Source organism: Cherax quadricarinatus, chromosome 1, assembly GCF_038502225.1.
Source record: "Cherax quadricarinatus isolate ZL_2023a chromosome 1, ASM3850222v1, whole genome shotgun sequence".
Taxonomy (NCBI): domain Eukaryota; kingdom Metazoa; phylum Arthropoda; class Malacostraca; order Decapoda; family Parastacidae; genus Cherax; species Cherax quadricarinatus.
Window position 1 is genome coordinate 3,089,745 of NC_091292.1, and position 27,017 is coordinate 3,116,761.

The 27,017-nt window shown below is 39.3% G+C and overlaps 1 protein-coding gene across 2 annotated transcripts in view; it reads left to right on the top strand.

Annotated features, from left to right (window-relative positions):
• Positions 1-265: 265 nt before the first annotated feature.
• The window catches only part of bigmax (helix-loop-helix-leucine zipper transcription factor bigmax), a 63,433-nt gene continuing 36,681 nt past the window's right edge, over positions 266-27,017 (top strand). Inside the window, exons 1-3 of one of the 2 annotated variants that reach the window (XM_053773267.2) lie at positions 266-405; positions 10,486-10,548; positions 25,342-25,431. In XM_053773267.2, the coding sequence (XP_053629242.1) occupies positions 10,527-10,548; positions 25,342-25,431 (112 nt within the window). In that variant the 5' untranslated portion in view covers positions 266-405; positions 10,486-10,526. The remainder of the gene's footprint in view (positions 406-10,485; positions 10,549-25,341; positions 25,432-27,017) is intronic. The other variant, XM_053773285.2, reaches the window with a different exon arrangement.

The window sequence follows — 27,017 nt, forward strand, 5'->3', positions numbered from 1 at the left end:
AAGTTATAATAGCTGAACAAGTTACAAAAGTATGTAAAGTAAAAGGACACAAGTGCAACTAATGTGACATTTATTGTGGCAACGTTTCGCTCTCCAGGAGCTTGATAAAGCTCCTGGAGAGCGAAACGTTGCCACAATAAATGTCACATTAGTTGCACTTGTGTCCTTTTACTTTACATATTGTCGGTAATTCTACCAACTTTATTACAAGTTACAAAAGTAATGAACACCAGGTAGATGAAGTCACAATCATGAACAAGTTAAAAGTTACATTGTAACTTTTTCAAAGAATGAAAATTTGCATTTGTAGTCAGTTGATGGTCGCCCTTGACAACCCCAACAATGTTAATAATTTCACACACGCTTGACAAGGACACCTTCATATAACCTTTACTCTCAGTTGAGGTCAGTAACTATTAAGGGACGACCTTGAAAGTGTTTCATAGTCTATATAAAATAAGTGTGAGATGTAATAGGTCTTGTTAAAAGCTCGATGAGAGAATAATGTGGTGAGAGTAGCCATGACAGGACTCACACCAGTATCTTCAAGTTGGGGAAATTTAGATTATTTACATTTAGAGAGGATATAGGAAAGTACTGTTTTGAAAACTAGAATTTTAGATGAGTGGAACAAACTTCCAGGTTAGTGTCAGTGAGGTAAGAACTGTGAATAGCTGGAAAATATAGACTGAACAGGTACGTGAGTGTGGGGAGTTATCCTAGGTAATTTATACTATGATAATTGTACTTATGTGTACCTGTGTCTAAATAAACTTACATACTTGACTGGTCCTCCTCAAATCCTACCTCTCTCACTCAAATATTGGTCCTACACATTCTTAAAACTACCCAAGATATACTTCAGCGAGGTAACACTTGTTCACACACACACAGTCTGTGGTTTGATCCCCTGCAAGGGTGGAAATATTGGGCGTGTTTCCTTACACCTACTGTCCCGTTCACCTAGCAAGCAAGCAGGTACCTGGTTGTTAGTTAACTGGTGTGGGTCGCATCCTGAGGGACAAGATTTAAGGACCCCAGTGTAGATAAGACAGACAGTCCCTTGATGACTCACTTTCTTGGGTTATCGTAAGTCGCTAACCCTCCAGGGTTAAAAAAAAAAAAAACGAACAAAATCTTATCTTCATGTTATGCAGGTCCCACTCAAATCCATGTTATGTGGGTCCCACTCAAATCCATGCTATGTGGGTCCCACTCAGATCCATGCTATGCTGGTCCCACTCAGATACATGCTATGTGGGGTCCCATTCAGATCCGTGCTATGTGGGGTCCTATTCAGATCCATGCTATGTGGCATCCCACTCAGATCCATGCTGTGTGGGGTCCCACTCAGATCCATGCTATGTGGGTCCCACTCAGATCCATGCTATGCTGGTCCCACTCAGATCCATGCTATGCAAGTTCCACTCAGATCCATGCTATGCTGGTCCCACTCAGATACATGCTTTGTAGGGTCCCATTCAGATCCGTGCTATGTGGGGTCCTATTCAGATCCATGCTATGTGGGGTCCCATTCAGATCCATGCTATGTTGGGTCCCATTCAGATCCATGCTATGTGGGGTCCCATTCAGATCTTTGCTATGTGGCATCCCACTCAGATCCATGCTGTGTGGGGTCCCACTCAGATCCATGCTATGTGGGTCCCACTCAGATCCATGCTATGCTGGTCCCACTCAGATCCATGCTATGCAAGTTCCACTCAGATCCATGCTATGCTGGTCCCACTCAGATACATGCTTTGTAGGGTCCCATTCAGATCCGTGCTATGTGGGGTCCTATTCAGATCCATGCTATGTGGGGTCCCATTCAGATCCATGCTATGTTGGGTCCCATTCAGATCCATGCTATGTGGGGTCCCATTCAGATCTTTGCTATGTGGCATCCCACTCAGATCCATGCTGTGTGGGGTCCCACTCAGATCCATGTTATGTGGGGTCCTGCTCAGATCCATGCTATGCTGGTCCCACTCAGATACATGCTTTGTGGGGTCCCATTCAGATCTGTGCTATGTGGGGTCCTATTCAGATCCATGCTATGTGGGGTCCCATTCAGATCCATACTATGTTGGGTCCCATTCAGATCCATGCTATGTGGGGTCCCATTCAGATCCATGCTATGTGGCATCCCACTCAGATCCATGCTGTGTGGGGTCCCACTCGGATCCATGTTATGTGGGGTCCTGCTCAGATCCATGCTATGCTGGTCCCACTCAGATCCATGCTATGCAGGGTCCCACTCAGATCCATGCTGTGCAGGTCCCACTCAGATCCATGCTATGCAGGGTCCCACTCAGATCCATGCTATGCAGGGTCCCACTCAGATCCATGCTATGCAGATCCCACTCAGATCCATGCTATGCAGGTCCCTCTCAGATCCATGCTATGCAGGGTCCCACTCAGATCCATGCAATGCAGGTCCCACTCAAATCAATGCTATGCAGATCCCACTCAGATCCATGCTATGCAGGTCCCTCTCAGATCCATGCTATGCAGGTCCCACTCAGATCCATGCTATGCAGGTCCCACTCAGATCCATGCTATGCAGGTCCCACTCAGATCCATGCTATGCAGGTCCCTCTCAGATCCATGCTATGCAGGTCCCACTCAGATCCATGCTATGCAGGTCCCACTCAGATCCATGCTATGCAGGTCCCACTCAGATCCATGCTATGCAGGGTCCCACTCAGATCCATGCTATGCAGGGTCCCACTCTAGTCCTTCTCACTCTTCCACACTTCTAGCCTATTTTAATGCTACCTAATACAGTATTTACAGTACATAAAACATCTGCAAGTTAAGTATACATATTGACTGATTTCCATAGCCAGTATGTGCATTTACCTATGGTAATTGTGATATCTTCAGGAATACTTGTGGTCATATCTTGGTTGATAGCATCCTCGGCTCACTGAGCAGTCTGTGATCTATCCCCAGCAAGAAATGAAATGCTGGGCATGTTTCACTACATCTGCTGCCTTTGTTCACCTAGCAGTTAGTAGGTACCCGGGTGTTAGCCGCTTATTGTGGGTCACATCCAGTGGAAATATGAGACAGTCCTTGATGATGCACTGACATTATTGGGTGGCTAACTCTCCCTCCATGTTAAAAATCCAAACACTATCTTATCTTATAGCCAAAACAAAAATAAAAACAACATTCTACACATATGCAAAAGACAAATTAATGAAATATTTCCATAGAGACTAGCTGAAGGATTGGAGATCCAAAGTGCCAAATTTTTTTTTTTATATTTTTATTTAAAACATAGAACAAATACAATAATGTATAAGAGTATAAAATTAAAAACCATACTAGACATTGCAAAACCTCTAATACACAATCTGAGTACAGAAAATAAACACCATAGATAATGGCCATATTACAACCATATAAATAACCCACAACACATCCTACAAACCCTCCTTTTACAATAATCATTATTGCCAGTGCAGAAACACAGCTGACACTTCTCCCCTCCTTAACATGTGTACAGTCCCCGTTCTAAATAACATATATTAATTTTTTTTTTATTTAAAACCAATACAGTATACATAAAAATAAAAATAAAAGGAAACAGTATGGATCTCAATCCTGAAGGTTTGGCCATTGACATAAGAAACCCAACACAAAATAAACTAACACAAATGGATTGCACCTATATACTCGCAAGATATAGCTGTATAACATACAACAATAACTTACGGCAAGAACATAGCTACAAATAAACACAGTAACAGGGTCATGAACTGACATATATAAACATTCAATGACTCAAAACCTAACTTACATATAAATTTTACATATAACATGACATATGACAAAGACTCATTACAATTGAAAAGAATATATATGAGAAAATGTAACAATTGCTTCCAGCCTTCTCATTAATCAATAAACCAAAACCTAACATCATAATCCTACTAGAACATCTACATACTTATCCCTAACATTACAGCTTTACATATACCAAAATACAAATAAACATACAAAGAAAAACAGCTTAGATCTCAAAACTGACTCATTACAGTTACAATAAACCCGTATACAAAAATCTCAGACACAAAAGGAATGCGTCTATAAACTGGCTAGATATATCTGTATACCATACAGCCAAAACCTACGTCAAGAACATAGCCATGAAAAACTAATATCAGGGTGCTGACAGTCTATAAGTACATCTTAACATACAAAAACCTAGAACATAACATAAACTAAAAAACACTTCATATGGCAAAGAACAATACCATTGTATAATGCTATACAAAGTACATTGAAATGACAAATGAAACAAAGTAACGAAAAGGGAACATACAACAAGCATGTGTTGAATACATATAAACCTACACATCACATACACCACAGTACTATCTTTGTATAACACCTTCGAGGACAAAAGGAGAATCCAGACATACTTAGATCATGCCGTGTGTCACCTCAAACCATCAAACACACAAATACTGTGAGATGTACCCTCTCACACATTATACACACAATAATGTAGTGCAACAACACTACTTACATATTATATTCAATACCTTCTTAAAAACAATGTGAAAAACATATCTTACACAACTACCCAGACCAAACTCACATCACAAAAGAAGCTTATTTATTATATTACCAAACATACCACACACGCTAACATCTATAAACATTTCATACTCAAGAAAACTAGCCCGCCGCAACCCCTTACTTTACACTTAAATCTCTTAAATCCTTCAACCTAAATCTACGATAACCTTCAGTAAATGCTGTTTACCTGGAGAGAGTTCCGGGGGTCAACGCCCCCGCGGCCTGGTCTATGACCAGGCCTCCTGGTGGATCAGAGCCTGATCAACCAGGCTGTTGCTGCTGGCTGCACGCAAACCAACGTACGAGCCACAGCCCGGCTGGTCAGGAACCGACTTTAGGTGCTTGTCCAGTGCCAGCTTGAAGATTGCCAGGGATCTGTTGGTAATCCCCCTTATGTATGCTGGGAGGCAGTTGAACAGTCTCGGGCCCCTGACACTTATTGTATGGTCTCTTAACGTGCTAGTGACACCCCTGCTTTTCATTGGGGGGATGTTGCATCGTCTGCCAAGTCTTTTGCTTTCGTAGTGAGTGATTTTCGTGTGCAAGTTCAGTACTAGTCCCTCTAGGATTTTCCAGGTGTATATAATCATGTATCTCTCCCGCCTGCGTTCCAGGGAATACAGTTTTAGGAACCTCAAGCGCTCCCAGTAATTGAGGTGTTTTATCTCCGTTATGCGCGCCGTGAAGGTTCTCTGTACATTTTCTAGGTCAGCAATTTCACCTGCCTTGAAAGGTGCTGTTAGTGTGCAGCAATATTCCAGCCTAGATAGAACAAGTGACCTGAAGAGTGTCATCATGGGCTTGGCCTCCCTAGTTTTGAAGGTTCTCATTATCCATCCTGTCATTTTTCTAGCAGATGCGATTGATACAATGTTATGGTCCTTGAAGGTGAGATCCTCCGACATGATCACTCCCAGGTCTTTGACGTTGGGTGTTTCGCTCTATTTTGTGGCCAGAATTTGTTTTGTACTCTGATGAAGATTTAATTTCCTCGTGTTTACCATATCTGAGTAATTGAAATTTCTCATCGTTGAACTTCATATTGTTTTCTGCAGCCCACTGAAAGATTTGGTTGATGTCCGCCTGGAGCCTTGCAGTGTCTGCAATGGAAGACACTGTCATGCAGATTCGGGTGTCATCTGCAAAGGAAGACACGGTGCTGTGGCTGACATCCTTGTCTATGTCGGATATGAGGATGAGGAACAAGATGGGAGCGAGTACTGTGCCTTGTGGAACAGAGCTTTTCACCGTAGCTGCCTCGGACTTTACTCTGTTGACGACTACTCTCTGTGTTCTGTTAGTGAGGAAATTATAGATCCATCGACCGACTTTTCCTGTTATTCCTTTAGCACGCATTTTGTGCGCTGTTACGCCATGGTCACACTTGTCGAAGGCTTTTGTAAAGTCTGTATATATTACATCTGCATTCTTTTTATCTTCTAGTGCATTTAGGACCTTGTCGTAGTGATCCAATAGTTGAGACAGACAGGAGCGACCTGTTCTAAACCCATGTTGCCCTGGGTTGTGTAACTGATGGGTTTCTAGATGGGTGGTGATCTTGCTTCTTAGGACCCTTTCAAAGATTTTTATGATATGGGATGTTAGTGCTATCGGTCTGTAGTTCTTTGCTGTTGCTTTACTGCCCCCTTTGTGGAGTGGGGCTATGTCTGTTGTTTTTAGTAACTGTGGGACGACCCCCGTGTCCATGCTCCCTCTCCATAGGATGGAAAAGGCTCGTGATAGGGGCTTCTTGCAGTTCTTGATGAACACGGAGTTCCAAGAGTCTGGCCCTGGGGCAGAGTGCATGGGCATGCCATTTATCGCCTGTTCGAAGTCATTTGGCGTCAGGATAACATCGGATAGGCTTGTGTTAACCAAATTTTGTGGCTCTCTCATAAAAAATTAATTTTGATCTTTGACTCTCAGTCTGGTTAGCGGCTTGCTAAAAACTGAGTCATATTGGGACTTGAGTAGCTCACTCATTTCCTTGCTGTCATCTGTGTAGGACCCATCTTGTTTAAGTAGGGGCCCAATACTGGACGTTGTTCTCGAATTTGATTTGGCATAGGAGAAGAAATACTTTGGGTTTCTTTCGATTTCATTTATGGCTTTTAGTTCTTCCCGCGATTCCTGACTCCTATAAGATTCCTTTAGCTTAAGTTCGATGCTTGCTATTTCTCTGACCAGTGTCTCCCTACGCATTTCAGATATATTGACCTCTTTTAGCCGCTCTGTTATTCTTTTCCATCGCCTGTAAAGGGAGCGCCTGTCTCTTTCTATTGTACATCTACTCCTCCTTTTTCTTAGAGGAATAAGCCTTGTGCATACATTGAGTGCCACCAAGTTAATCTGTTCTAGGCATAAGTTGGGGTCTGTGTTGCTTAGTATATCTTCCCAGGTTATATCGGTTAGGACTTGGTTTACTTGGTCCCACTTTGTTTTTGTTATTGAAGTTGAATTTGGTGAATGCTCCCTCATGACTAGTCTCATTATGTCGGTCTGGGGCTCCACGCATACATGTCTGAACCTCAATTATGTTGTGATCTGAGTATATTGTTTTTGATATGGTGACATTTCTTATCAGATCATCATTGTTAGTGAAGATGAGGTCTAGTGTATTCCCAGTGTCTCCCATCTTCCCCCATAAAGATCCCTATTGCGGCACTTTGTTCTATACATCGTGGCCCCTAACACTCTTGTCCTTTCCTCGACTCCCACCTCCCTCATTGCCCAAGATATATAAATAAAATCAGTAACCACATACGCAACCGCATTCACCACCTGCTGACTCCACCCACCTATATCTAAACTTAATACCTGCAACACCTGTAACCCTTCCCCACCCACTAACCTAACTACCCTACTTAGCCAGACCCTCACATCTTCTAAAGAAGTACAAAAGTACACAGCATGAAATATGGTTTCCGGACATCCACACGCTTTGCACTCCCCACCCTCCCTTAATCTCCTATTAAATAACACAACCCCAGACGGCAAGATCCCATGTAAAAACCTAAACATAACCTCCCTGACACTTGGTTTTACACGTAGTTGTTGAAGACATTTCCATACAGAACCCCATGCATACATAGGGTATGCCCCCTCAACTGCCGCCACCACAGACCCACCCCCCACCCTCTCAAGAACCTTCAATTTAAGCTGTTTCGGATCCCTTACCTTCAGTAAAACTCGCAACATAGCCTCCCCAAACATTAAATCGCTCCCCCTCCACCACCGTTGCATATCCAGGCGCAGTCTTTCCAGGCCCCCCCCCCCCCCGCTCAACCCCTCCCTCACAAACCCCCTTTTCAGAAACACACTCAACATACGCTTCTCAAAAGGTATAAGCCCCAGCCCCCCCTGGCTAACGGGAAGCGACACCACCCCTCTACTTAGCCAGTCACAACCCGATCCCCATATAAATCTGAATACCCGCAGTTGCAACCGTTGCACCTCACTCCATCGTAACGGATATATTGCCACCACGTGCCATAACTTGCTATACAACAGGACATTTGTGACTATAACCCTTTGATGCAACGTTAATTGTTCTGCCCTCAAACCTCTCAATCTTTTCAAAACTCCATCCACGGTGCGCATCGAATTTGCCATTTGTGCATCCCTATCATTCCGCATGTACACTATCCCACATATCAACAACTGATCTACCACATGCCACCCACCCTCAAAAGTCTCACAAAGTGCCAAATAAGACAAAAGGTGTACATACAGTGGAACCTCAAAAATCAAACTTAATCCGTTCCAGGAGCTAGTTCTAAATTCGAAAAGTCTGAAATTCGAAGCAATATTTCCCATAAGAAATAATGGAAATACAATTAATCCGTTCCAGAAACCCAAAAATATTCACACAAAAAATACATTTCATAGAGATTAATTACAGTTTTACATACAACAAATGCTATAGTTTTTAATTATGTATAGTAATACATATAAAATAACATTTTTACTTACCTTTATTGAAGATTGGTGATGGCATATGGAAGATAGGGAGGAGGAGAGAGAGAGAGAGAGAGAGTTGGGGTTAGTGTTTGGAAGGAGAATCCCCCTCCATGAGGACTTCAGGTAAAGCCCTCTCTGGGGTTACTTCCCTTCTCTGTCTTTTAATGCCACTAGGACCAGCTTGAGAGTCACTGGACCCCTGTCTCACAAAATAACTGTCCACAGTCCTCTGTTTCTGGTGCCTCTTTAACATTTCCCTAAAATGGGACATGGTTCTGTCACTGAACTTGTTGCAAAGATGGCTTGTTTCACTTGTTCAGGTTTGAATTCTTCACTGTCTTTGTACCCCTTAAACTCCTGTACAAACTTCTCAGCCACCCGTTTGTCTGAACTGGCTGCCTCACCATGTCTTACAACATTGTGTATGCCACTACGCTTCTTAAATCTGTCAAACCAGCCTCTGCTGGCCTTAAATTCACTATCAGCACTGGTTCCAGGAGCTCTGTACCAGATCAGCACGCAACTTCCTTGCCTTTTCGCAAGTAATCGTCTCTGAAGCACTATCACCTGCAATCTCTTTATCCTTGATCCACACCAGCAACAACAACTCAACCTCTTCAACTATTTGTGGTCTTTTTTTTGGTTAGCATATTAACACCTTTCGCAACATCAGCTTCCTTGATTTGTTCTTTCTTTGCCAGGATAGAACCGATGGTCGACTTATTTTTCCCATACATCCTGGCAAGCTCAACAAGTCTCACACCACTCTCATACTTCTGTATTATTTCCTTCTTCACATCTATAGTGTTTCTCACTTTCTTTACCACAGGGGTACCACTAGCAAGTTTCTTTGGGCCCATGGCAGCTTATTTCACAGTCCCACAAGCATTAAACACAACGAAATAATCGTAAAATGTGTGAGTGAGAGCGCAGGTTAGCGTTCACTCAAGCATAAACAAAGCTAGACTGCTCACGGCGCCTGCGCGGGGACGCAGACAGAGCGAGCCTGCAGACATGTCCCATACCCGGCGGTCCAAAAATAGGGGCACGTTCGATAATAGGGACACCGTTTGTCCGAAAAAATGGCCCTATTTTCGAAACGTTCGATATGTGATACGTTCGATTTTTGAGGTTCCACTGTACTGTGCTTTGTTCTGAATGATGGTTTAGGAAACGAAAAGCAAAAAATCATGACAGAGAACACTATTCTAGGCTTGATCAAAGGGCATATTAAATAGAAGTGGTGATAAATGTTTTTTATGGCTTGTGTTTTTGGAATGTGAACAAGGTAACATTTATGATGGGATTCAGGGGCAACAGGTTAGCTGAATTCAAGAGTCATAGAGGTGGAAAATACAGAGCCTGCACTCTGAGGGGTTGAGGATGTTGCAGTTCAAAGGGTCGTTTGAATTGTGATATCTGTGTACTTCTGACAGGACAACTGTGAAATGAATGATGGTGAATGTGTTCTAATTTTTTTGGGTCACCTAACTACAGTAATTGCAGAATATAATGGTACAAGTCGGCCATCACTAATCCAGCATCATTGGGACCTGTAGTGTGCCGGATTAGTGAGTTTGCTGGATTACAGAGTAGTTATGTTAGAATACACTTAATTAACCTATCAATAGATAGACTTTCTGCTACATCTTCCTCATTTTCATCACTGCTTTCTCCTCCACTGGCTTGCTGCTGTGAATTTACAACCATCTGCACAATTTCTGAATCAGTATAATGATGAAATTTGAGACAGTATAATGATCTGAGTCAGTATAATGATGAAATTTGAAATTATGCTAGCCAAAATTAGTGCCAGATTACTGATGGAACCAGATAAGTGATTGCTGGATTAGTGATGGCCGACCAGTACTGTAATTGCTAACCTCCATTTTTGTTCATATTTATTATATAATCATTCTTTGTCTTTTGCAGGTTCTTAAAGTTCTGCTGTAAAAGCAAAAACTGAGTATATTATGGCTGAAGCAAATATCGAAGGTTAGTGCAGAAATTATATCATTTATTTCATGTTGCTGAATGATTGGATTAGCCTAATGTTGAGGGTTAATATTTATATCAAGTTCAGTTAGCTTAAGAACAAATTGAAGATCCTAAATAGTTATGAAGTACAGTACTGTACAAGGATGTATTATTTGTAGAAGAATAAATAAATGATAGAAAAAAACACAAAATACTTTAGTGATGGTTAATGAACACAAGCCCTTGAATAGGGTGCCTTGAAAGAGTACATAGGAAGGGTTGAATTTTTTGCTCAACTCTTTCACACAGTGCTATTTTTTTGAGTAGAATAATGCTTAGTCTGTTTATACCCTCCATACCATTCCAGTGGGAGTCTTGAAAACAGTACCAGTCCATTTGGCATTTTATAAGCGAGATTAAAAATTATATAACAAATTATTGGATTTACTAAATCAAGAATTTTCCTTAATGTTCGAGCCTTAAATAAATTAGCTAACCTAAAAAAAAAGTTCAGAGAAACTGTAGATTTGGACATGTCAAAAGAATTTCAATAGAGTTGAAACTACATTCTTGGATTATGATTCCATTGGACACAAGGGTGGCTGAGAATTTTATTGCTCACTTTTTCCTGTCAATGCTCCAGAAAAGGAGGCAGACAGCTTTCTGTTGTAAAATTGCCCAAATAAGCCACAAGTGTGTTACAAGGAATATTTTTAATTGTATCACACTGACAGCACATAACAATGTAGCTATGCACGCAAAATTTGCACAATGTAGAGTGAGCCCTTGATTTAATGGACTGATAGGGGTAGGAGTTGTTGGTAAAGCTGATTTTTCTTAAATCTAGATTTTATCACTCCAGCCATCTCCCACTGAGGTAGGGTGACCTGACAAGAACACAACACTGACATTTGTTCAATCACTGTCTTGCCAAAAGGGCGACTACATCACAGCTCAGATTCCTCTCCAAACCGCAACATCTCCACCCCTCCTTCTTCAGAGTTCAGGCACTGTATTTCCTACCTCCAGGACTCAAGTCCAACTGACTGGTTTCCCGTGAATACTTTCATAAATTTTACCTAGCTCACACTCCAACAGCATATCAAATGAAAAAAAACCACTTGGCCTCTACCACTCGTTCCTCTTTAGCATGCACACACAAGCTGGATGTCCAAGCCACTGTTTTATACTCTGCTCCTGCCTTTATTTCCTCAAACTTTCCATAATGGAATAACTGAAAATTGTCCTCTTTGAATATACTTAAGTGGGATTACTAACAATCCCTTGGCTGTCTTCAAGAAGGAACTGGACAAGTTTCTCAAGTCAGTGCCTAATCAGCTGGGTTGTGGTGCTTACATTGGACTTTATGTGGCTACCACCAACAGCCTGGTTGATCAGGTCATGCATTGGGAGGTGTGGTCTGCAACTCTCCAATAATCAATGTAACTGTATTTATGTGTACCTGTACCTGAATAAAGTTACTTACTCCAGAAAGACTCCTGGAGTACAGTAAATTGTAATGTAGATTTTTATCCACACTGCCGCCTCTCCTTCCTTCATATAGAGTCCTAAATGTAAAAAATTAAAAATATCTCTTAATTTAAATAGGAAAAATGAGAAACTAGTTTTCATTCTTAATTTTACTATTTTTAACTCTGCAAAAGAGATGGTTTAAGGAGCAAATCGCAAATACACCGTTTTTCTTGGCATCCTAAAATTAAAATAAGAAATGTAATTTACATACAGTATTTCACCATCAAATACTGTGCATATAAAAAGATGTATATATTATATTGATTTGTCTCATTGTAAGATACATTTGTCTCATATGTAAGATACATTTATGGTAGGTCAGTATACAGCACCATACTGAACTTTCATAGTTCTCTATAATAAAATTAAAAACTACAGTACAGTATCATTTTAATCATGTATTGCTTTTAGGAAAAGTAAAGTGCAAGTATGGAAATTTACAGTATTATAAAAAATAATGCAGAAACTCGTATGAACAATTTCATTTTGTTGTGGCAAATTCATGTTTGGAGCCGACTGGAGGTGACTGCATGCAGTCTTTTGCTGGAGGGTTAAATTAATACAGTACAGCAGCTTGAATTTTTGGTTTTGCTGATTAAAAGTCAGACCAGCCCAGAAAATTTTTTGAAAATTTTCTTGATAGTTTTTATACAAATTTCATAAATTTCTGTATTGAAAAATATGTGTACTATATGGAATTTTGATACAGCTGTTCCATATTAACACTATTAAACCAGTACTCAAGAAAATATGGATACCTAAACTTTCAGTAAAATAATCAAATTCAAATTTCAAATTAAAATTTATTTATTTATTTCCAAGTAGTACATTGAGATTATGTGTTTACAATAATGGGTTGCAATGCAAAGAGAGCCTCTATTATGCCTAGTTTAAAATCTAAACCAGCCATGCAATTTGATAAAAGCTTGTTAACCCATAAATGGTCCAAATAGATCTACGTTCACATGTGTAGTGCTACAAAAGTAGATCTACGTTTTTTTTTTACACATTTTCAAATATAACAAAAAAAAAAGTAGATCAAAGTTTTTTTACACATTTTCAATTGTAAAAAAACAAAAAGAAGATCTACTTTTTTTACATACTTTCAAATGTTGAAAAAACGTATACATATATACTCTACGTTTGGACCGTTTACGGGTTAAATTTATGGTACCTCATAAAAATTCTAATTATGCTTTATTATAAATTTTAATATTAACCCTTTCAGGGTTTCCGACGTACTAGTATGGCTTACACACCAGGGCTATTGACATATTAGAACGCCTAAATGCTAGTGCCATGAAATCTAGTGATAGAAAGCTGGTAGGCCTACATATGAAAGAATGGGTCTATGTGGCCAGTGTGCACAGTATAAAAAAAATCCTGCAGCACACAGTGCATAATGAGAAAAAAAAAATTTCGACCATGTTTTTGGTTTAAAACAGCGACTTTGCAGTGTATTTTCTTATGGTATTTATGGTTGTATTTTAGTTTTCTTGGTCTCCTTTTATAGAATGGAAGATATGTTACAGAAATTGAGATAATTTTGATTGGTTTTGTAATGAAAAGTACCTTGAAATTGAGCTCAAATTAGCAGAAATGTTCAATTTTTACCAAAGTTCAAAAGTAAACAAATCATGCCAAGCGTCCAATACACGTCAGCTGGCGAGTCTAATATTTTTCACAAGTATGCTGATATTATTTATACCATTTCTACCCCATTTCCACACTATTGCAGTAGTCTGCATAACAGTAAATCTTCTATTTTTTGTGAGAATAAAAATTCAAAGTGGAAAGCAAAAGAGATGTAAGAGGGGCCTGGGGACATGACTAATGAACAGAGAAAATTTTATTTTAGTGCCAGGAATGTCTGTCTTGTTTATTCTGGACCCTATTTGGAAATTGGCATCTTTTGAAATTTGTGTGAAATTGGCAAAATTGCCAATTTCTGACCACTTTATTGGATAGTTGAAATCGGTAAATGGGTGCTTTCTTGTACTCATTCAATAGAAAAAATGGAGTTCTAGCGAAATAGATATGATTTTTGTCGACTAGTACACTGGAATTGACTGAAAATAGGGCTCAAAATAGGCAAAATTACCAATGCGTTAACATCGTCGAGACTGCTAACTTCGCGAGAGCATAATTCTGTAAGTTTTCCATCAAATTTCATACTTTTAGTGTCATTATGATCGGGAAAAGATTCTCTATCATTTCACAAAAAAAAAATTTCCAAAAAATTTTCGACCCTGAGAACGAGTTTAGGAGAGGGCCTCTCAACCCTGAAAGGGTTAATGCTATTGGAGCAATATTTCAGTAAATACTTCGACATAAATTTTTTGGACAATGGTCACTAGTCTATAAACTTACAAATCCACAAGTTCTTGGCCTTCTCTAAAATTAAAAAAATAATGGAATGGGTATTTCACTGGCTTTAGTCCTTGGTCTGAACATCAAGTACACTACAGGGAAGGTTCCTTGATTGTAGTGAGGGGGTTCTTGATCTAAGGAATTGTACCTGTGCTCCAATTCCTTGAATCAAGTCTGAATGCCTTCCATTGCCCCAGGTGCTGTATCATCCCCTAAAGTGTTTAGTGCCCTTACAAGTACAAGTTGATTTAGAGGCAACAACAAGAGTTTTATGCTGATCACTTGTAAATTTGTCACACAGTGTTAGTGTGTTAAGACAGGAGATGGAGTGGGGTGTGTGTGTTGACAGAGGGTGAAATAGTGTGTGTGTGTTATGGGAAGTAGTGATGCAGTTACCTATTTATAGCTACAAAAGCAGAGCTATGATTGTTCATAATACAGGAGGGGCCCCGCTTATACAGCAGGTTAGGTTTTGGGTTACTGCTGTAAAGTGAAACACAGCCATTTTTCACTTTCAGATGCATACAAAAGCCTGATAACTTGTTTACACTTTCATATTGAAAGTGAGCAGTAGAGCTAGACCTAAGACTGAGAGAATATTCTCTTCCCAAGTGATAGTTCTAACACAGATTGAAGTGTCACTGAAGATGGGGAAGGCAGTGTGGGGGTGGGGAAGACAGTATGAATTAGTGTAAACAACATTGGCTGGGTGGCTGGCTTGCTGGCTGGTCAGGTGGCTGGCTGGCTGGCTGGTCAGGCAGCTGGCTGGCTGGCTGGCTGGACAAGTGGCTGGCTGGCTGGACAGGTGGCTGGCTGGCTGGTCAGGTGGCTGGCTGGCTGGTCAGGTGGCTGGCTGGCTGGTCAGGTGGCTGGCTGGCTGGTCAGGTGGCTGGCTGGTAACCTTTACAAAGAAATAAAATCTTTATCTTTACACAATGGGCTTTTTGACATCACAAACCTGACCTGACAAAGCCCACTGTGTGGACATAATGTCTTCAATAAAGGATTTCATTGCACTGCATTTGTCTTATTTTCCATTGTGTTGGTATTTTATGCAGTTTCTCTCCAACGTGATAGCTTGAGAATGATCCTTTAGATGAACCTCAAGCTTCCAATGTTTATATTGTACAGTACTATGAATTGAAGTAGTTAACATGAGTCACAAAATCGTAATAACACGATTGCAAACAAACCATACCACGGGCGGGGATAGAACCCGTGATCTGAGAGTCTCAAAACTCCAGACCCTCGCATTAGCCGCTGGACCAGCTAGCCACAATAAGAATCGCCCAACTAGGTATATTTCTACACCATGGGAAGGTTAGCATAGGCACCACTGTGACCACAAATGCACGTTTTTACAGACGAATCTCCAGCTAGCGTGGCCGTGACGAACTCTAGCTCAAGTCCCCTCAAAGCCGTTAACATGACTCACGAAATTGTAATGACACGATTGCAAACAAACCATACCATGGGCGGGGATAGAACCCGCGATCTGAGAGTCTCAAAACTCCAGACCGCCGCGTTAGCCTAGTTGGGCAAATCTTATTGTGGCTAGCTGGTCCAGTGGCTAACACGACGGCCTGGAGTTTTGAGACTCTCAGATCGTGGGTTCTCTCCTCACCCATGGTATGGTTTATGAATTGAAGGCTTGTATGTACTCTGTTATTATTTGCCACTGTCACTCCCTGTTTATCAGTTTTCAAATCAGTTTTTAAGTGATGTTGTTCTAAACTTGTGGAGCAGTAATAAATAGTGCTACACCACACTAGCTGCACATTTTCTCTAAACCCACATGATCCTGTGTGCAGTCTGAAGTGAAAAGTATGGTTCAAATGTTTTCATGTTATGCCAGTTTCTTATGGTATGTTTCTTATATCTCATCAATACCTTGCAGTACTGTATGACATAAGGATACTGCAGCACAGTGTGAAACTAGTCCATAAAATAAATTACCCTCCTGAAAATAAAAGTGTTGCTTAATAAGTCTGTGTAATACACTAAATTTTTTCAATGAGAAGTTGGAGAGCATGAGCGTGGATATCTTGGTTTGGCCCACAGTGACTGAAATACATCTCTTTAAGGTTGTGTTTAATACACTGGTAATGACAAGTTGGCACTATCTTCATAATCTAAACTCCATAGTAAAAAAAACTTTAATAATACAGTGGACCCCCGATTAACGATCTTTATTCATTCCAGAAGTATGTTCAGGTACCAGTACCGACCGAATTTGTTCCCATAAGGAATATTGTGAAGTAGATTAGTCCATTTCAGACCCCCAAACATACACGTACAAACGCACTTACATAAATACACTTACATAATTGGTCGCATTTGGAGGTGATCGTTAAGCGGGGGTCCACTGTACTAGTTCTTAACAATATGTATCAGATTTCCAGATGGTGGCAGTACTGTATTACTTTCTTATTTACTTTCTACAAACTGTTGTGTAGTTTATCATGATCACTAACATGAAGTAAAAGAGTAGACTTGCTATCCTGGTTAGGTATTGATATATTATGTCTGAAATTGGTGTAAAAATATACTGTAACTCAAAATGTAAGCAGAAGCTTGCATGGGTGAAGTGAAGTACTTACACATCTCCTTAGTGCAGCAACTGAGCCTGGTCTCCAGGTGGTCAGATAGTTGACTATCTGAGTATGGACCTCTGTGACATCCAAAATACAGTGGACCCTCGACTAACGATATTATTTCATTTCAGACGTCTGTTCGGGTGCCGTTACCGACCGAATTTGTTCCCATAAGGAATATTGTGAATTAGATTAGTCCATTTCAGACCCCCAAAAATTCATGTACAAAAGCACTTACAAAAATACACTTACATAACTGGTCGAGTTAGGAGCTGATCGTTAGTTGAGGGTCCACTGTATATGGAAGACAAAAACTCTAGGTTTCCATGGGGAAGTGGAACAGAATTCTTCCTCCACAAGCCATGCGTGTCAGAAGAGGCGACTAAAATGCCAGGAGCATGGGGCTAGTAACCCCCTTTTCCAGTATACATTACTAAATTTAAAAAGAGAAACCTTCGTTTTTCTTTTTAGGCCACCTTGCCTTGTTGGGATATGGCCAGTTTGTTGAAAAAAAAAATGGGAATGTAATCAAAATAAAAGCAGCTTATGATAGTTCTTTATTGTACAGAATAATAGAGCTTGGTTGTACTATGTAAGTGGTATTTCTTCATAATTTTACACATGTTTCTTGCATAGAAAATAACCTGTGATAAGCAACTACAGTAAACAAACAAATGTTTACTTTGTTCTCTCACCTTTGGAATACAGTGGACCCTCGAACAACGATGGCATCGATTAATGATAAATCCGACCAGCGATACATTTTAACGCAAAATTTTTGCCTCAACTAGCACTAAAAAACTTGACCAACACTTCGTTCTGTCTGAGACGCGTCCACTTCTGGCCAGTGTTTACAAGCCAGCCAGCCACCGCGGTCGCTTCCAAGCATACAATCGGAACATTTCATATTATCACAGCCTTTTTAGTGATTGCACCTGCAAAAAAGTCACCATGGGCCCCAAGAAAGCTTCTAGTGCCAACCCTACAGCAAAAAGGGTGAGAATTACTATGGATATGAAGAAAGAGATCATTGCTAAGTATGAAAGTGGAGAGTGTGTCTCCGAGCTGGCCAGGCTGTACACAAAACCCCAATCAACCATCGCTACTATTGTGGCCAAAAAAACGGCAAGCAAGGAAGCTGTTCTTGCCAAAGGTGCAACTATGTTTTTGAAACTGAGATCGCAAGTGATAGAAGATGTTGAGAGACTGTTATTGGTGTGGATAAACGAAAAACAGATAGCAGGAGATAGTATCTCTCAAGCGATCATATGTGAAAAGGCTAGGAAGTTGCATGAGGATTTAATTAGAAAAATGCAAGCAACTAGTGGTGATGTGAGTGAATTTAAGGCCAGCAAAGGTTGGTTTGAGAGATTTAAGAATCGTAGTGGCATACATAGTGTGATAAGGCATGGTGAGGCTGCCAGTTTGGACCAAAAAGCAGCTGAAAAATATGTGCAGGAATTCAAGGAGTACATAGACAGTGAAGAAATGAAACCTGAACAAGTGTTTAATTGTGACACTGACAATGTTGTGAAACACTTTAGGAATGTCATAAAGGAACGGGAGGTACAGGCCTCTATGGACAGATATGTTGTGTGACAGAGGTCCAGTGACTCTCAAGCTGGTCCTAGTGGCATTAAAAGAAGAAGGGAAGTAACCCCGAAAAAGGACTTGCCACCTCAAGTCCTAATGGAAGGGGATTCCCCTTCTAAACACTAACACCATCAACACTCTCCCCTCCTCCCATCCCATCAATCATCACCAGATCTTCAATAAAGGTAAGTGTCATGTAACTGTGCATGTCTTCTTCAGTTTGTGTGTATTAAAATTAATATTTCATGTGTTAAAATTTTTTTTTTTTTCAATACTTTTGGGTGTCTTGCACGGATTAATTTGATTTCCATTATTTCTTATGGGGAAAATTAACTTGACTAACGATAATTTTGACTAACAATGAGCTCTCAGGAACGGATTAATAGCGTTAGTCGAGGGTCCACTGTACTTGCTAAGTGTTGATGGCCCCATTCAAGGCAGGAGAAATATCTGAGCTGGAACAGATAGATATTGTTTATGGCCTACATAAAGCCAATAAAATATTTAAATTATTGGGAAAGCCTTAGTCTTAAATATGTATTCACTGGAGCAGAGGAGAGAGAGATGTACATGATAATATATACTTGGAAAGCACTTGAGGTCCTCGTCTCAAATGTGCATACTGCCATAACACACTGGAGTGAGAGATGTAGGAGGAAGTGCAAAATAAAGCCAGTGAAAAGTAGGGGTGCAGTGGGCACAATAAGGGAATACTGTATCAACATTCATGACCCCAGACTATTCAGCATCTTACCAGAAGATATCAAAAACACTCCTGGGACAAGTGTAGAAGTCTTCAAGAGGAAACTAGACAAGTATCTTCACCAGGTACCAGATCAACCAGGCTGTGATGGATATGTGGGTCAGTGGGCCACCAGCAGCAACAGCCTGGTTGACCAGGCTAGCAGCAGCAGCATCCTGGTTGACTAGGCTAGCACCAGACGTGCCTGGCTCAAGACTAGGCTCTGGGAGTAGAAAAAACTCAGAACTCATCGAAGGTATAAAGGTATGCTTTTAACCCTTTGAGGGTCGACAGACAGACCCTCTCCGAGACTCGTTCTCAGGGTCGGCCAAATTTAAAAAAAAAAATAAAAAAATTTCTTATGAAAAGATAGAGAATCTTTTCCCGATCATAAGGACACCAAAAGTATGAAATTTGATGGAAAACTTACGGAATTATGCACTCGCAAAGTTAGCGGTCTTGGCGATGTTTACGCATCGGCGATTTTGCCCACTTTGAGCCCCATTTTCGGCCAATTCCACTGTACTAGTCGACAAAAAAACATGAATATTTCGCTAGAACTCCCTTTTTTCTATCGAATGAGTGCAAGAAACCACCCATTTACCAATTAAAACTATCCAGTACAGTGGTCAGAATTTAGCAATTTTGCCAATTTCACACATTTCAAAAGATGCCAATTTCCGAATAGGGTCCAGAATAAACAAGAAAGACATTCCTGGCACTAAAATGACATTTCCTCTGTTCATTAGTCACGTCTCAAGGCCCCTTTTACATTATTTTGCTTTCCACTTTGAATTTTTATTCTCAAAAAAATAGAAGATTTACTGTTATGCAGACTACTGCATTAGTGTAAAAAATGGTATAAATAATATTGGTGCACTTGCGAAAGAATATTAGACTCACCAGTTGACGTGTATTGGATGCTTGGCATGATTTGTTTACTTTTGAACTTTCAATTCAATTCAATTCAAACTTTATTCTCTATAAGTATTACAATGCTGAGTTTACAGAATTTGGTTATTGTGTGGTTTACATGTAGTAAAATAATAATTCCAGAGTGTACCACTAGAACGCCTAGCATGGCTAGGCATTTCGGGCAGACTTATATTAAATCTTAGGTTTAAAATGTTACAAAATTATGAGATAATTTGGTATTATGGCTAAGTGACTAAATACTAGTTGTGACTTTTGCAATGTGAATGCTTTTGTTTTGGCACTATACATAGTTTCAGTATTGGAGTATCACAGGCCAACTTATGACTAGTTAAGATTCATTATTTTGAGATTGAGATTGATATTTCTGTTTATGGTCAAATGGGTCAGTGAGTGTAAGTGTGAACCACCAGGTGGTATTCGTATTATTAGTTGACAGGGTGTATCAGGGAGATAAGATGTTTTCTGATGGTAGTTTTGAAAGTGATGAATGTGTCTGCAGTTTTGGAATTTTCAGGTAAGGTGTTCCAGATTTTAGGGCCTTTGACATACATTGAATTTTTGTAAAGGTTTAGTCGGACACGGGGAATGTCATAGAGATGTTTGTGTCTGGTGTTGTGCCTGTAGGTTCTGTCACAACTATCAAGAAAGCGTTTTAGGTCAAGGTTAATATTGGAATTTAAGGTCCTGTAGATGTAGATTGCACAGTAGTAAGTGTGGATGTACTGAACAGGGAGTAAGTTTAGATCTATGAAGAGTGGGGGGGTGTGTTGCCAGGGATGGGATTTAGTGATTATTCTTACTGCGGCTTTTTGTTGGGTTATTATTGGCTTTAGGTGTGTTGCTGCAGTTGAACCCCAAGCACAGATAGCATAGGTGAGGTATGGATATATAAGTGAATGGTATAGTGTGAGAAGGGCAGTTTGCGGCACGTAGTATCGTATCTTGGAGAGGATCCCAACCGTTTTGGATACTTTTTTGGTTATGTGTTGGATATGGGTGCTGAAGTTCAGGTTGTTGTCGAGGTATAGGCCTAGGAATTTGCCCTCATTATGCCTGGTAATTAGAGTGTTGTCGATCTTAATGTTAATTTGCACATCTCCTGCTCTGCTACCAAACATAATGTAGTAGGTTTTGTCAACGTTAAGCGTAAGTTTATTGGCTGTCATCCAAGTCGATATTTTGATCAGCTCCTCATTAACAATGGTGTTGAGGGTTGCAAGATTAGGGTGAGAGATGACATAAGTCGTGTCGTCAGCAAAGAGAATGGGGTTCAGGTGTCGAGATACGTTTGGAAGATCATTGATGTATATGAGGAAGAGCAGGGGACCAGGGACACTTCCCTGCGGAACTCCAGTATCAAGTGGCTGTGTTGTTGATGCTGTGTCTTTAATGGTGACATACTGATACCTATTAGTAAGGTAAGATTTGAAATATGCAAGCGCATGGCCTCTTATACCATAATAGTCAAGTTTGTGGAGTAGGATGCTGTGGTCTACTGTGTCAAAAGCTTTTCTTAGGTCAATAAAAATTCCTAGTGGATATTCCTTATTTTCCATTGCTGTGTAAAGTAGATCTAGCATTTTTATAATTACATCGTTAGTGCTTTTATTTTTCCTGAATCCAAATTGGCAGGGGTTGAGTATGTTTTGTGACGTTATAAATGAATATAGTCTCCTGTGCACGAGTTTCTCAAAGATTTTGGATAGCAATGGTAAGTTTGATATTGGCCTATAGTTGTTTAACCCTTTCAGGGTCCGTCCCGTAGATCTACGGCTTTACGGTGAGTGTCCAAACCGTAGATCTACGCCATGAGCTCAGCTCACTCTGATAAACTGTGAGTGGTACATTTGGGCCTAGATATGAGAGAATACATCTATGTGGTATGTGTGCACCACATAAAACAGATCCTGCAGCACACTGTGTATAATGAGAAAAAAAAACTGAAATCATGATTTTTCGATTAAAACAGCAACTTTGCAGTGTTTTTTCGCATGTTTTTTATAGTTGTATTTGCGATTTCTTGGTCTCATTTGATAGAATGGAAGACATATTACAGAAATAGAGATGATTTCGATTGGTTTTAGCACTGGAAATGGCTTGAAACTGAGCTCAAAGTAGCGGAAATGTTAAATTTTTGCCGATATTCAAGAGTAAACAAACGACCTCACACATCTAATACACGCCAGCTGGTGGGTCTAATATACATTCACAAATATGGTGATGATATTTATACAATTATTACAGTATTGCATAACAGTAAATCTTCTATTTTTTGGTGTGAATAAAAATTCAATTATGTGAATAAAAAATCAAAATGGAATTTATTTGTAAAGCCTCAAAATATAACTAATGAACAGAGGAAATGTTAGTTTAGTGCCAGGAATGCCTACATTGTTTATTCTGGACCCTATTTTGAAATTGGAATATTTTGAACTTTGTGTTAAATTGGCCAAATTAACAATTTCCGATCACTTTATTTTGTAGTTGAAACAGTTGACTTGGCGATTTCTTGTGCTCAATCGATAGAATAGAAGTAATACTAGTGAAATAGCTAAGAATTTGGTTGATTGGAATAATGTAATTGGCCTAAAATGGGAGTCATAGTCGGCAAAATCGCCGATTCGTAAATATCGCTGACACATCAAAATTCGCGAGAGCATAATTTCGTCAATTTTCCACCAAATTTCGTACTTCTTGTTTTATTACCTTCACAAAAAGATTCTCTACGATTTCATAAGAAAAAATAACAAATTTTTTTTTTTTAAATTCTTGGACACTGGTGCGTGACTCCAGATTTGGGCCTTGGACCCTGAAAGGGTTAAATCTGTAGGGTCACCACCTTTATGTATTGGTGTAACCCTTGCCGTCTTGAGTAATTTCGGGGAAGGTGCTAGCTTCTAGTGACTTGTTAAAAAGCAATGAGATAGTATGCGAGAGGACATGGGCCACTCTCTTGTACAATAATGGTGGGACATGAGACAGATTCCCTGAGTTATTTTTAAGTGACTTTATAATCTCGGTGACTTCCGTGGGCTCAGTTGGAGCAAGATAGAAGGAATTTGGGAAATTCCCAGCTAGGAAGTCCCCGGCATGGGCATTGGTACGTGGGATTTTATTGGCGAGATTAGAACCTATGGTTGAGAAGAAGTCGTTTATCTTGTTAGCTGTGTCGGTGGGTTGCACTGGTGTTTCATTAGGTTTAGTTAGGACAATATTCTTTTTTTTTTTCAGTTTGTGGGTCCCTAGAATCTGAGAGAGTGTTTTCCAGGTCTTTTTTATATCTCCTCTTGTGTCAGTGAATCTACTGGAGTAGTATAGTTGTGTGGCTTTCTTTATTACTTTGGTGAGGACTGATGAATAGTGTTTAAGAATATCTTTGTGTATTAAGCCCTGTCTATATTGCTTTTCATATTGGTGTTTCTTATCAATGGATTTCAGAATGGTGCTGGTTAGCCATGGGCAACCAAGCCGTTTGTTTGTGATCTGTTTCGTTTTTATAGGACAATGTTTGTTGTATAGTCTAAGTAGTTTGTTAAGAAAAATGTCTGTTCAGTCGTCAATACCATTGGCCTTGGAGAATTCTGTAGGCCAGTCAACAGTCTCTAGGTCAGCTGTGAACTTCCTTATTGAGGCCTCATCATGGAGTCTAAATGAGACTTTGTTGTATTCAAGTGGTGGTTTACTAATGTTTGTCAAGAGGAAGGTAGGGTAGTGGTCTGTAGTGCTATGTGATTATCCCTGATTTAAGGGGGGCTAGTATATTGGTCCATATGTGGTCTATTATGGTTGCACTTGTTTCAGTGAGCCTGGTTGGTTTAGCTATTGTTGGTATGAGAAGTGTGTTGTTCATATTGTTGATGAAATCAGTTACAGGCTGATCATCTAGTAGGCCAAGGTTGATGTTGAAGTCTCCAGCTAAGAGAAGGTGGTGCTTATTCATTTGTCTGTTTGTTATTAGTGCCTTTAATTTCTCACTGAAGTTTGGGATGTTAGTGTGGGGTATCCGGTAAATGGCACCGATTGTTATAGGCGTCTTAAGGTTTTTTACAGTAAAATTAGCAAAAATGTATTCTCCATACATTTCTGCTACTTTGAGCTCAATTTCAAGGTACTTTTCATTGTAAAACCAGTCAAAATCATCTCAATTTCTGTAATATGTCTTCCATTCTATAAAATGAGACCAAGAAAACTAGAATACAACAATAAATACCATACAAAAATACAGTGCAAAGTCGCTGTTTTATTCCAAAAAAACGGTCAAAGTTTTTTTTTTTTCTCATTATGCACTGTTTGCTGCAGGATTTTTTTTATACTGTGCACACTGACCACATAGACCCATTCTTTCATATGTAGGCCTACCAGCTTTCTCCCACTAAATTTGAGGGCACTAGAATTTAGGCGTACTAGTACGTCAAAAACCCTGGGTCGTAAGCCGAAACCCTCAAAGGGTTAACTGGATGATTCAATTATAGCAAAAGGGAATATCTGAGTATGAATCCATACTTTTGGCAGAAGTGTAGAGATTAAATCTGGTCAGCTGATTTATGAGGAAAAGGTCTCATAATGTATAGCATTTTCTCCTGTGAAGTTAATTTACTTTACTCATTATTGTACAGTAATTTAGAAAATATTTAGTTGACCAGGCTTGCCCTTAACTGCATTAAACTTGGGTGGTAAATCTCCTATAGCATTCAAGGTGGAATTTGCTTATCACTGTATCTCTCATATATTTCAATCTGTTGTATAATACAGTATCACTCTTGGTAGATACAGTGCTAGACTGACAATAGGAGTCTCAAGCTGTTATTTTGTTTCACAAACTTAAATTTATAAACAAAAATAATTTATACAGTACTATTGAAGTTACTTTACATATTAAAGAAGTACTCTTTTCATTACTTCTTGAAGTTTCTTGACTCGGAGTAATGATCTGCAGTACTCTTCATACCATATTCTTATTTTTCATACTCCGCTGCAGTTTTTTAAATTCTGTGACAAATATAGTACTACACTAAAGTAAGATATAGTCTAACCCATCCACAGAAGACCGTGAATCTGATCAGCGGTACCCTTTCTCACGCTGCAGCTCGACTGGATCCATCCATACCTTGACCTCTTCTGCAAACAACACAGGTCAGCAAAACTAGTGAGCTACACTAAACACTTATAAGCTTCACTCTTATGTTTAATGAAAATTTTTAGTACAGTACTGTATTGAGGTCTTCTTCAAGTGACAATTTTACATCCATTAAATTCTATTCAATAAGCATATCATCAAGCTTGCAAGAAATTATTTGTCCATCCAGTGAATTCTACTATAAATAGAGTACTGTTCTTAAATGTGAAGCATGAATGTGCACACACATAAAATGAATATGATGAAATTTTTTGTTGTAGTTAGGATAAAAATGGACATCATGGCCATTAGTGAAATACAGTTTAGTTAAAAAAAAAAGTTGGGAGAGCTTGAGTACGAAGAAATAAAATGGAATTATTGATTAATTTTATCAAAGAGTAGGAGTTAAAGAATGTGAGGTATTAGTGTTGAACAATTCTGTGAAGAAATGACTGGGTATGAATGTGATAAAGTTTTGCAAGAATTAAGAAAAAAATGGGCTTAAATAAATAAGAAAAAGAATACATATGAATATAAGAATATGTGTAAGAATTTTGATGAAGGTGTCACCAAGTGAAACTTTTTTTAATAAAGACTTCATTATTTACATGTCATTGATTTACTTCGTATTGGCTTGCTGCCTCCATTGAACACTTTTGAAAGTGAAATATGAACACAGAAGTGGAAGAGACTGAGGTGGCAGGCATAGTAGGAAAATTTGAGGCACCTAATGAAATGACACTGGCAGATGTATGCTTGAGTTTTCTCAGAATGAATAATTAACAAGTGATCAGTTTCAAAAGTTCTCCTACTTGCAGCCTAGTCCAAGGCTAGATAATGGATAGTACCAAACATATTTTAACCCCAAAATGGATTTTGATATTTTTTCTCTGCGGGTTTATTTTAATTACTGCTTGATTTATTTTCTATGGAAGGAACATCGTGGGTGACAAGCACCATGAATGCATATTAGAGGCTTTCTGCATGCACACCTAAATGTCGCTCATCTCTGTACAAACATTGTATCGTGCTGAAATAAAGAATCTTTAATATTTCATGCTCCTCAAGCAAGATCACTTACCTTGTGGGTGTCATTAGTAGGTACAAGATGTCCTATACTGCTGATTCCTGACTAACTGTACAAAATTTTTTACCTAAGACTAAAAAACTAAAAAACTAAAAACAGTTATTATCAAAATGTTAATTCCATATTCTTAAAGTTGAGCACTCTCATCACTGAGATACGTATAGTATAGGCTCCTCTGAGCCTTTAATGATAAAAGCAAACAACTTTTCTAATTATTTTTATTAGTCTCCAAACAACTATAAAATACATGTACGTATAATACTGTTCTGTATAGTGATATTGTGTACTATTTTGAGTGATCTTTTTTAAGTATTATGTGAATTAAAATTCAGGAAAAGTGTTTTGTACACAGAGAGATAGAAAGGGGTGTACAACTTTGAACACACATTTCTTAAATAGCCATATAATAGGAGTTGAATTTCACTTATCGAAATTCGGAAACTTGAAAAGCTCTGAAAATCCAAAACTTTTTTTGATTGGCGACGTGATGCTGCAGTTGGAAAATTCCATTCAGCT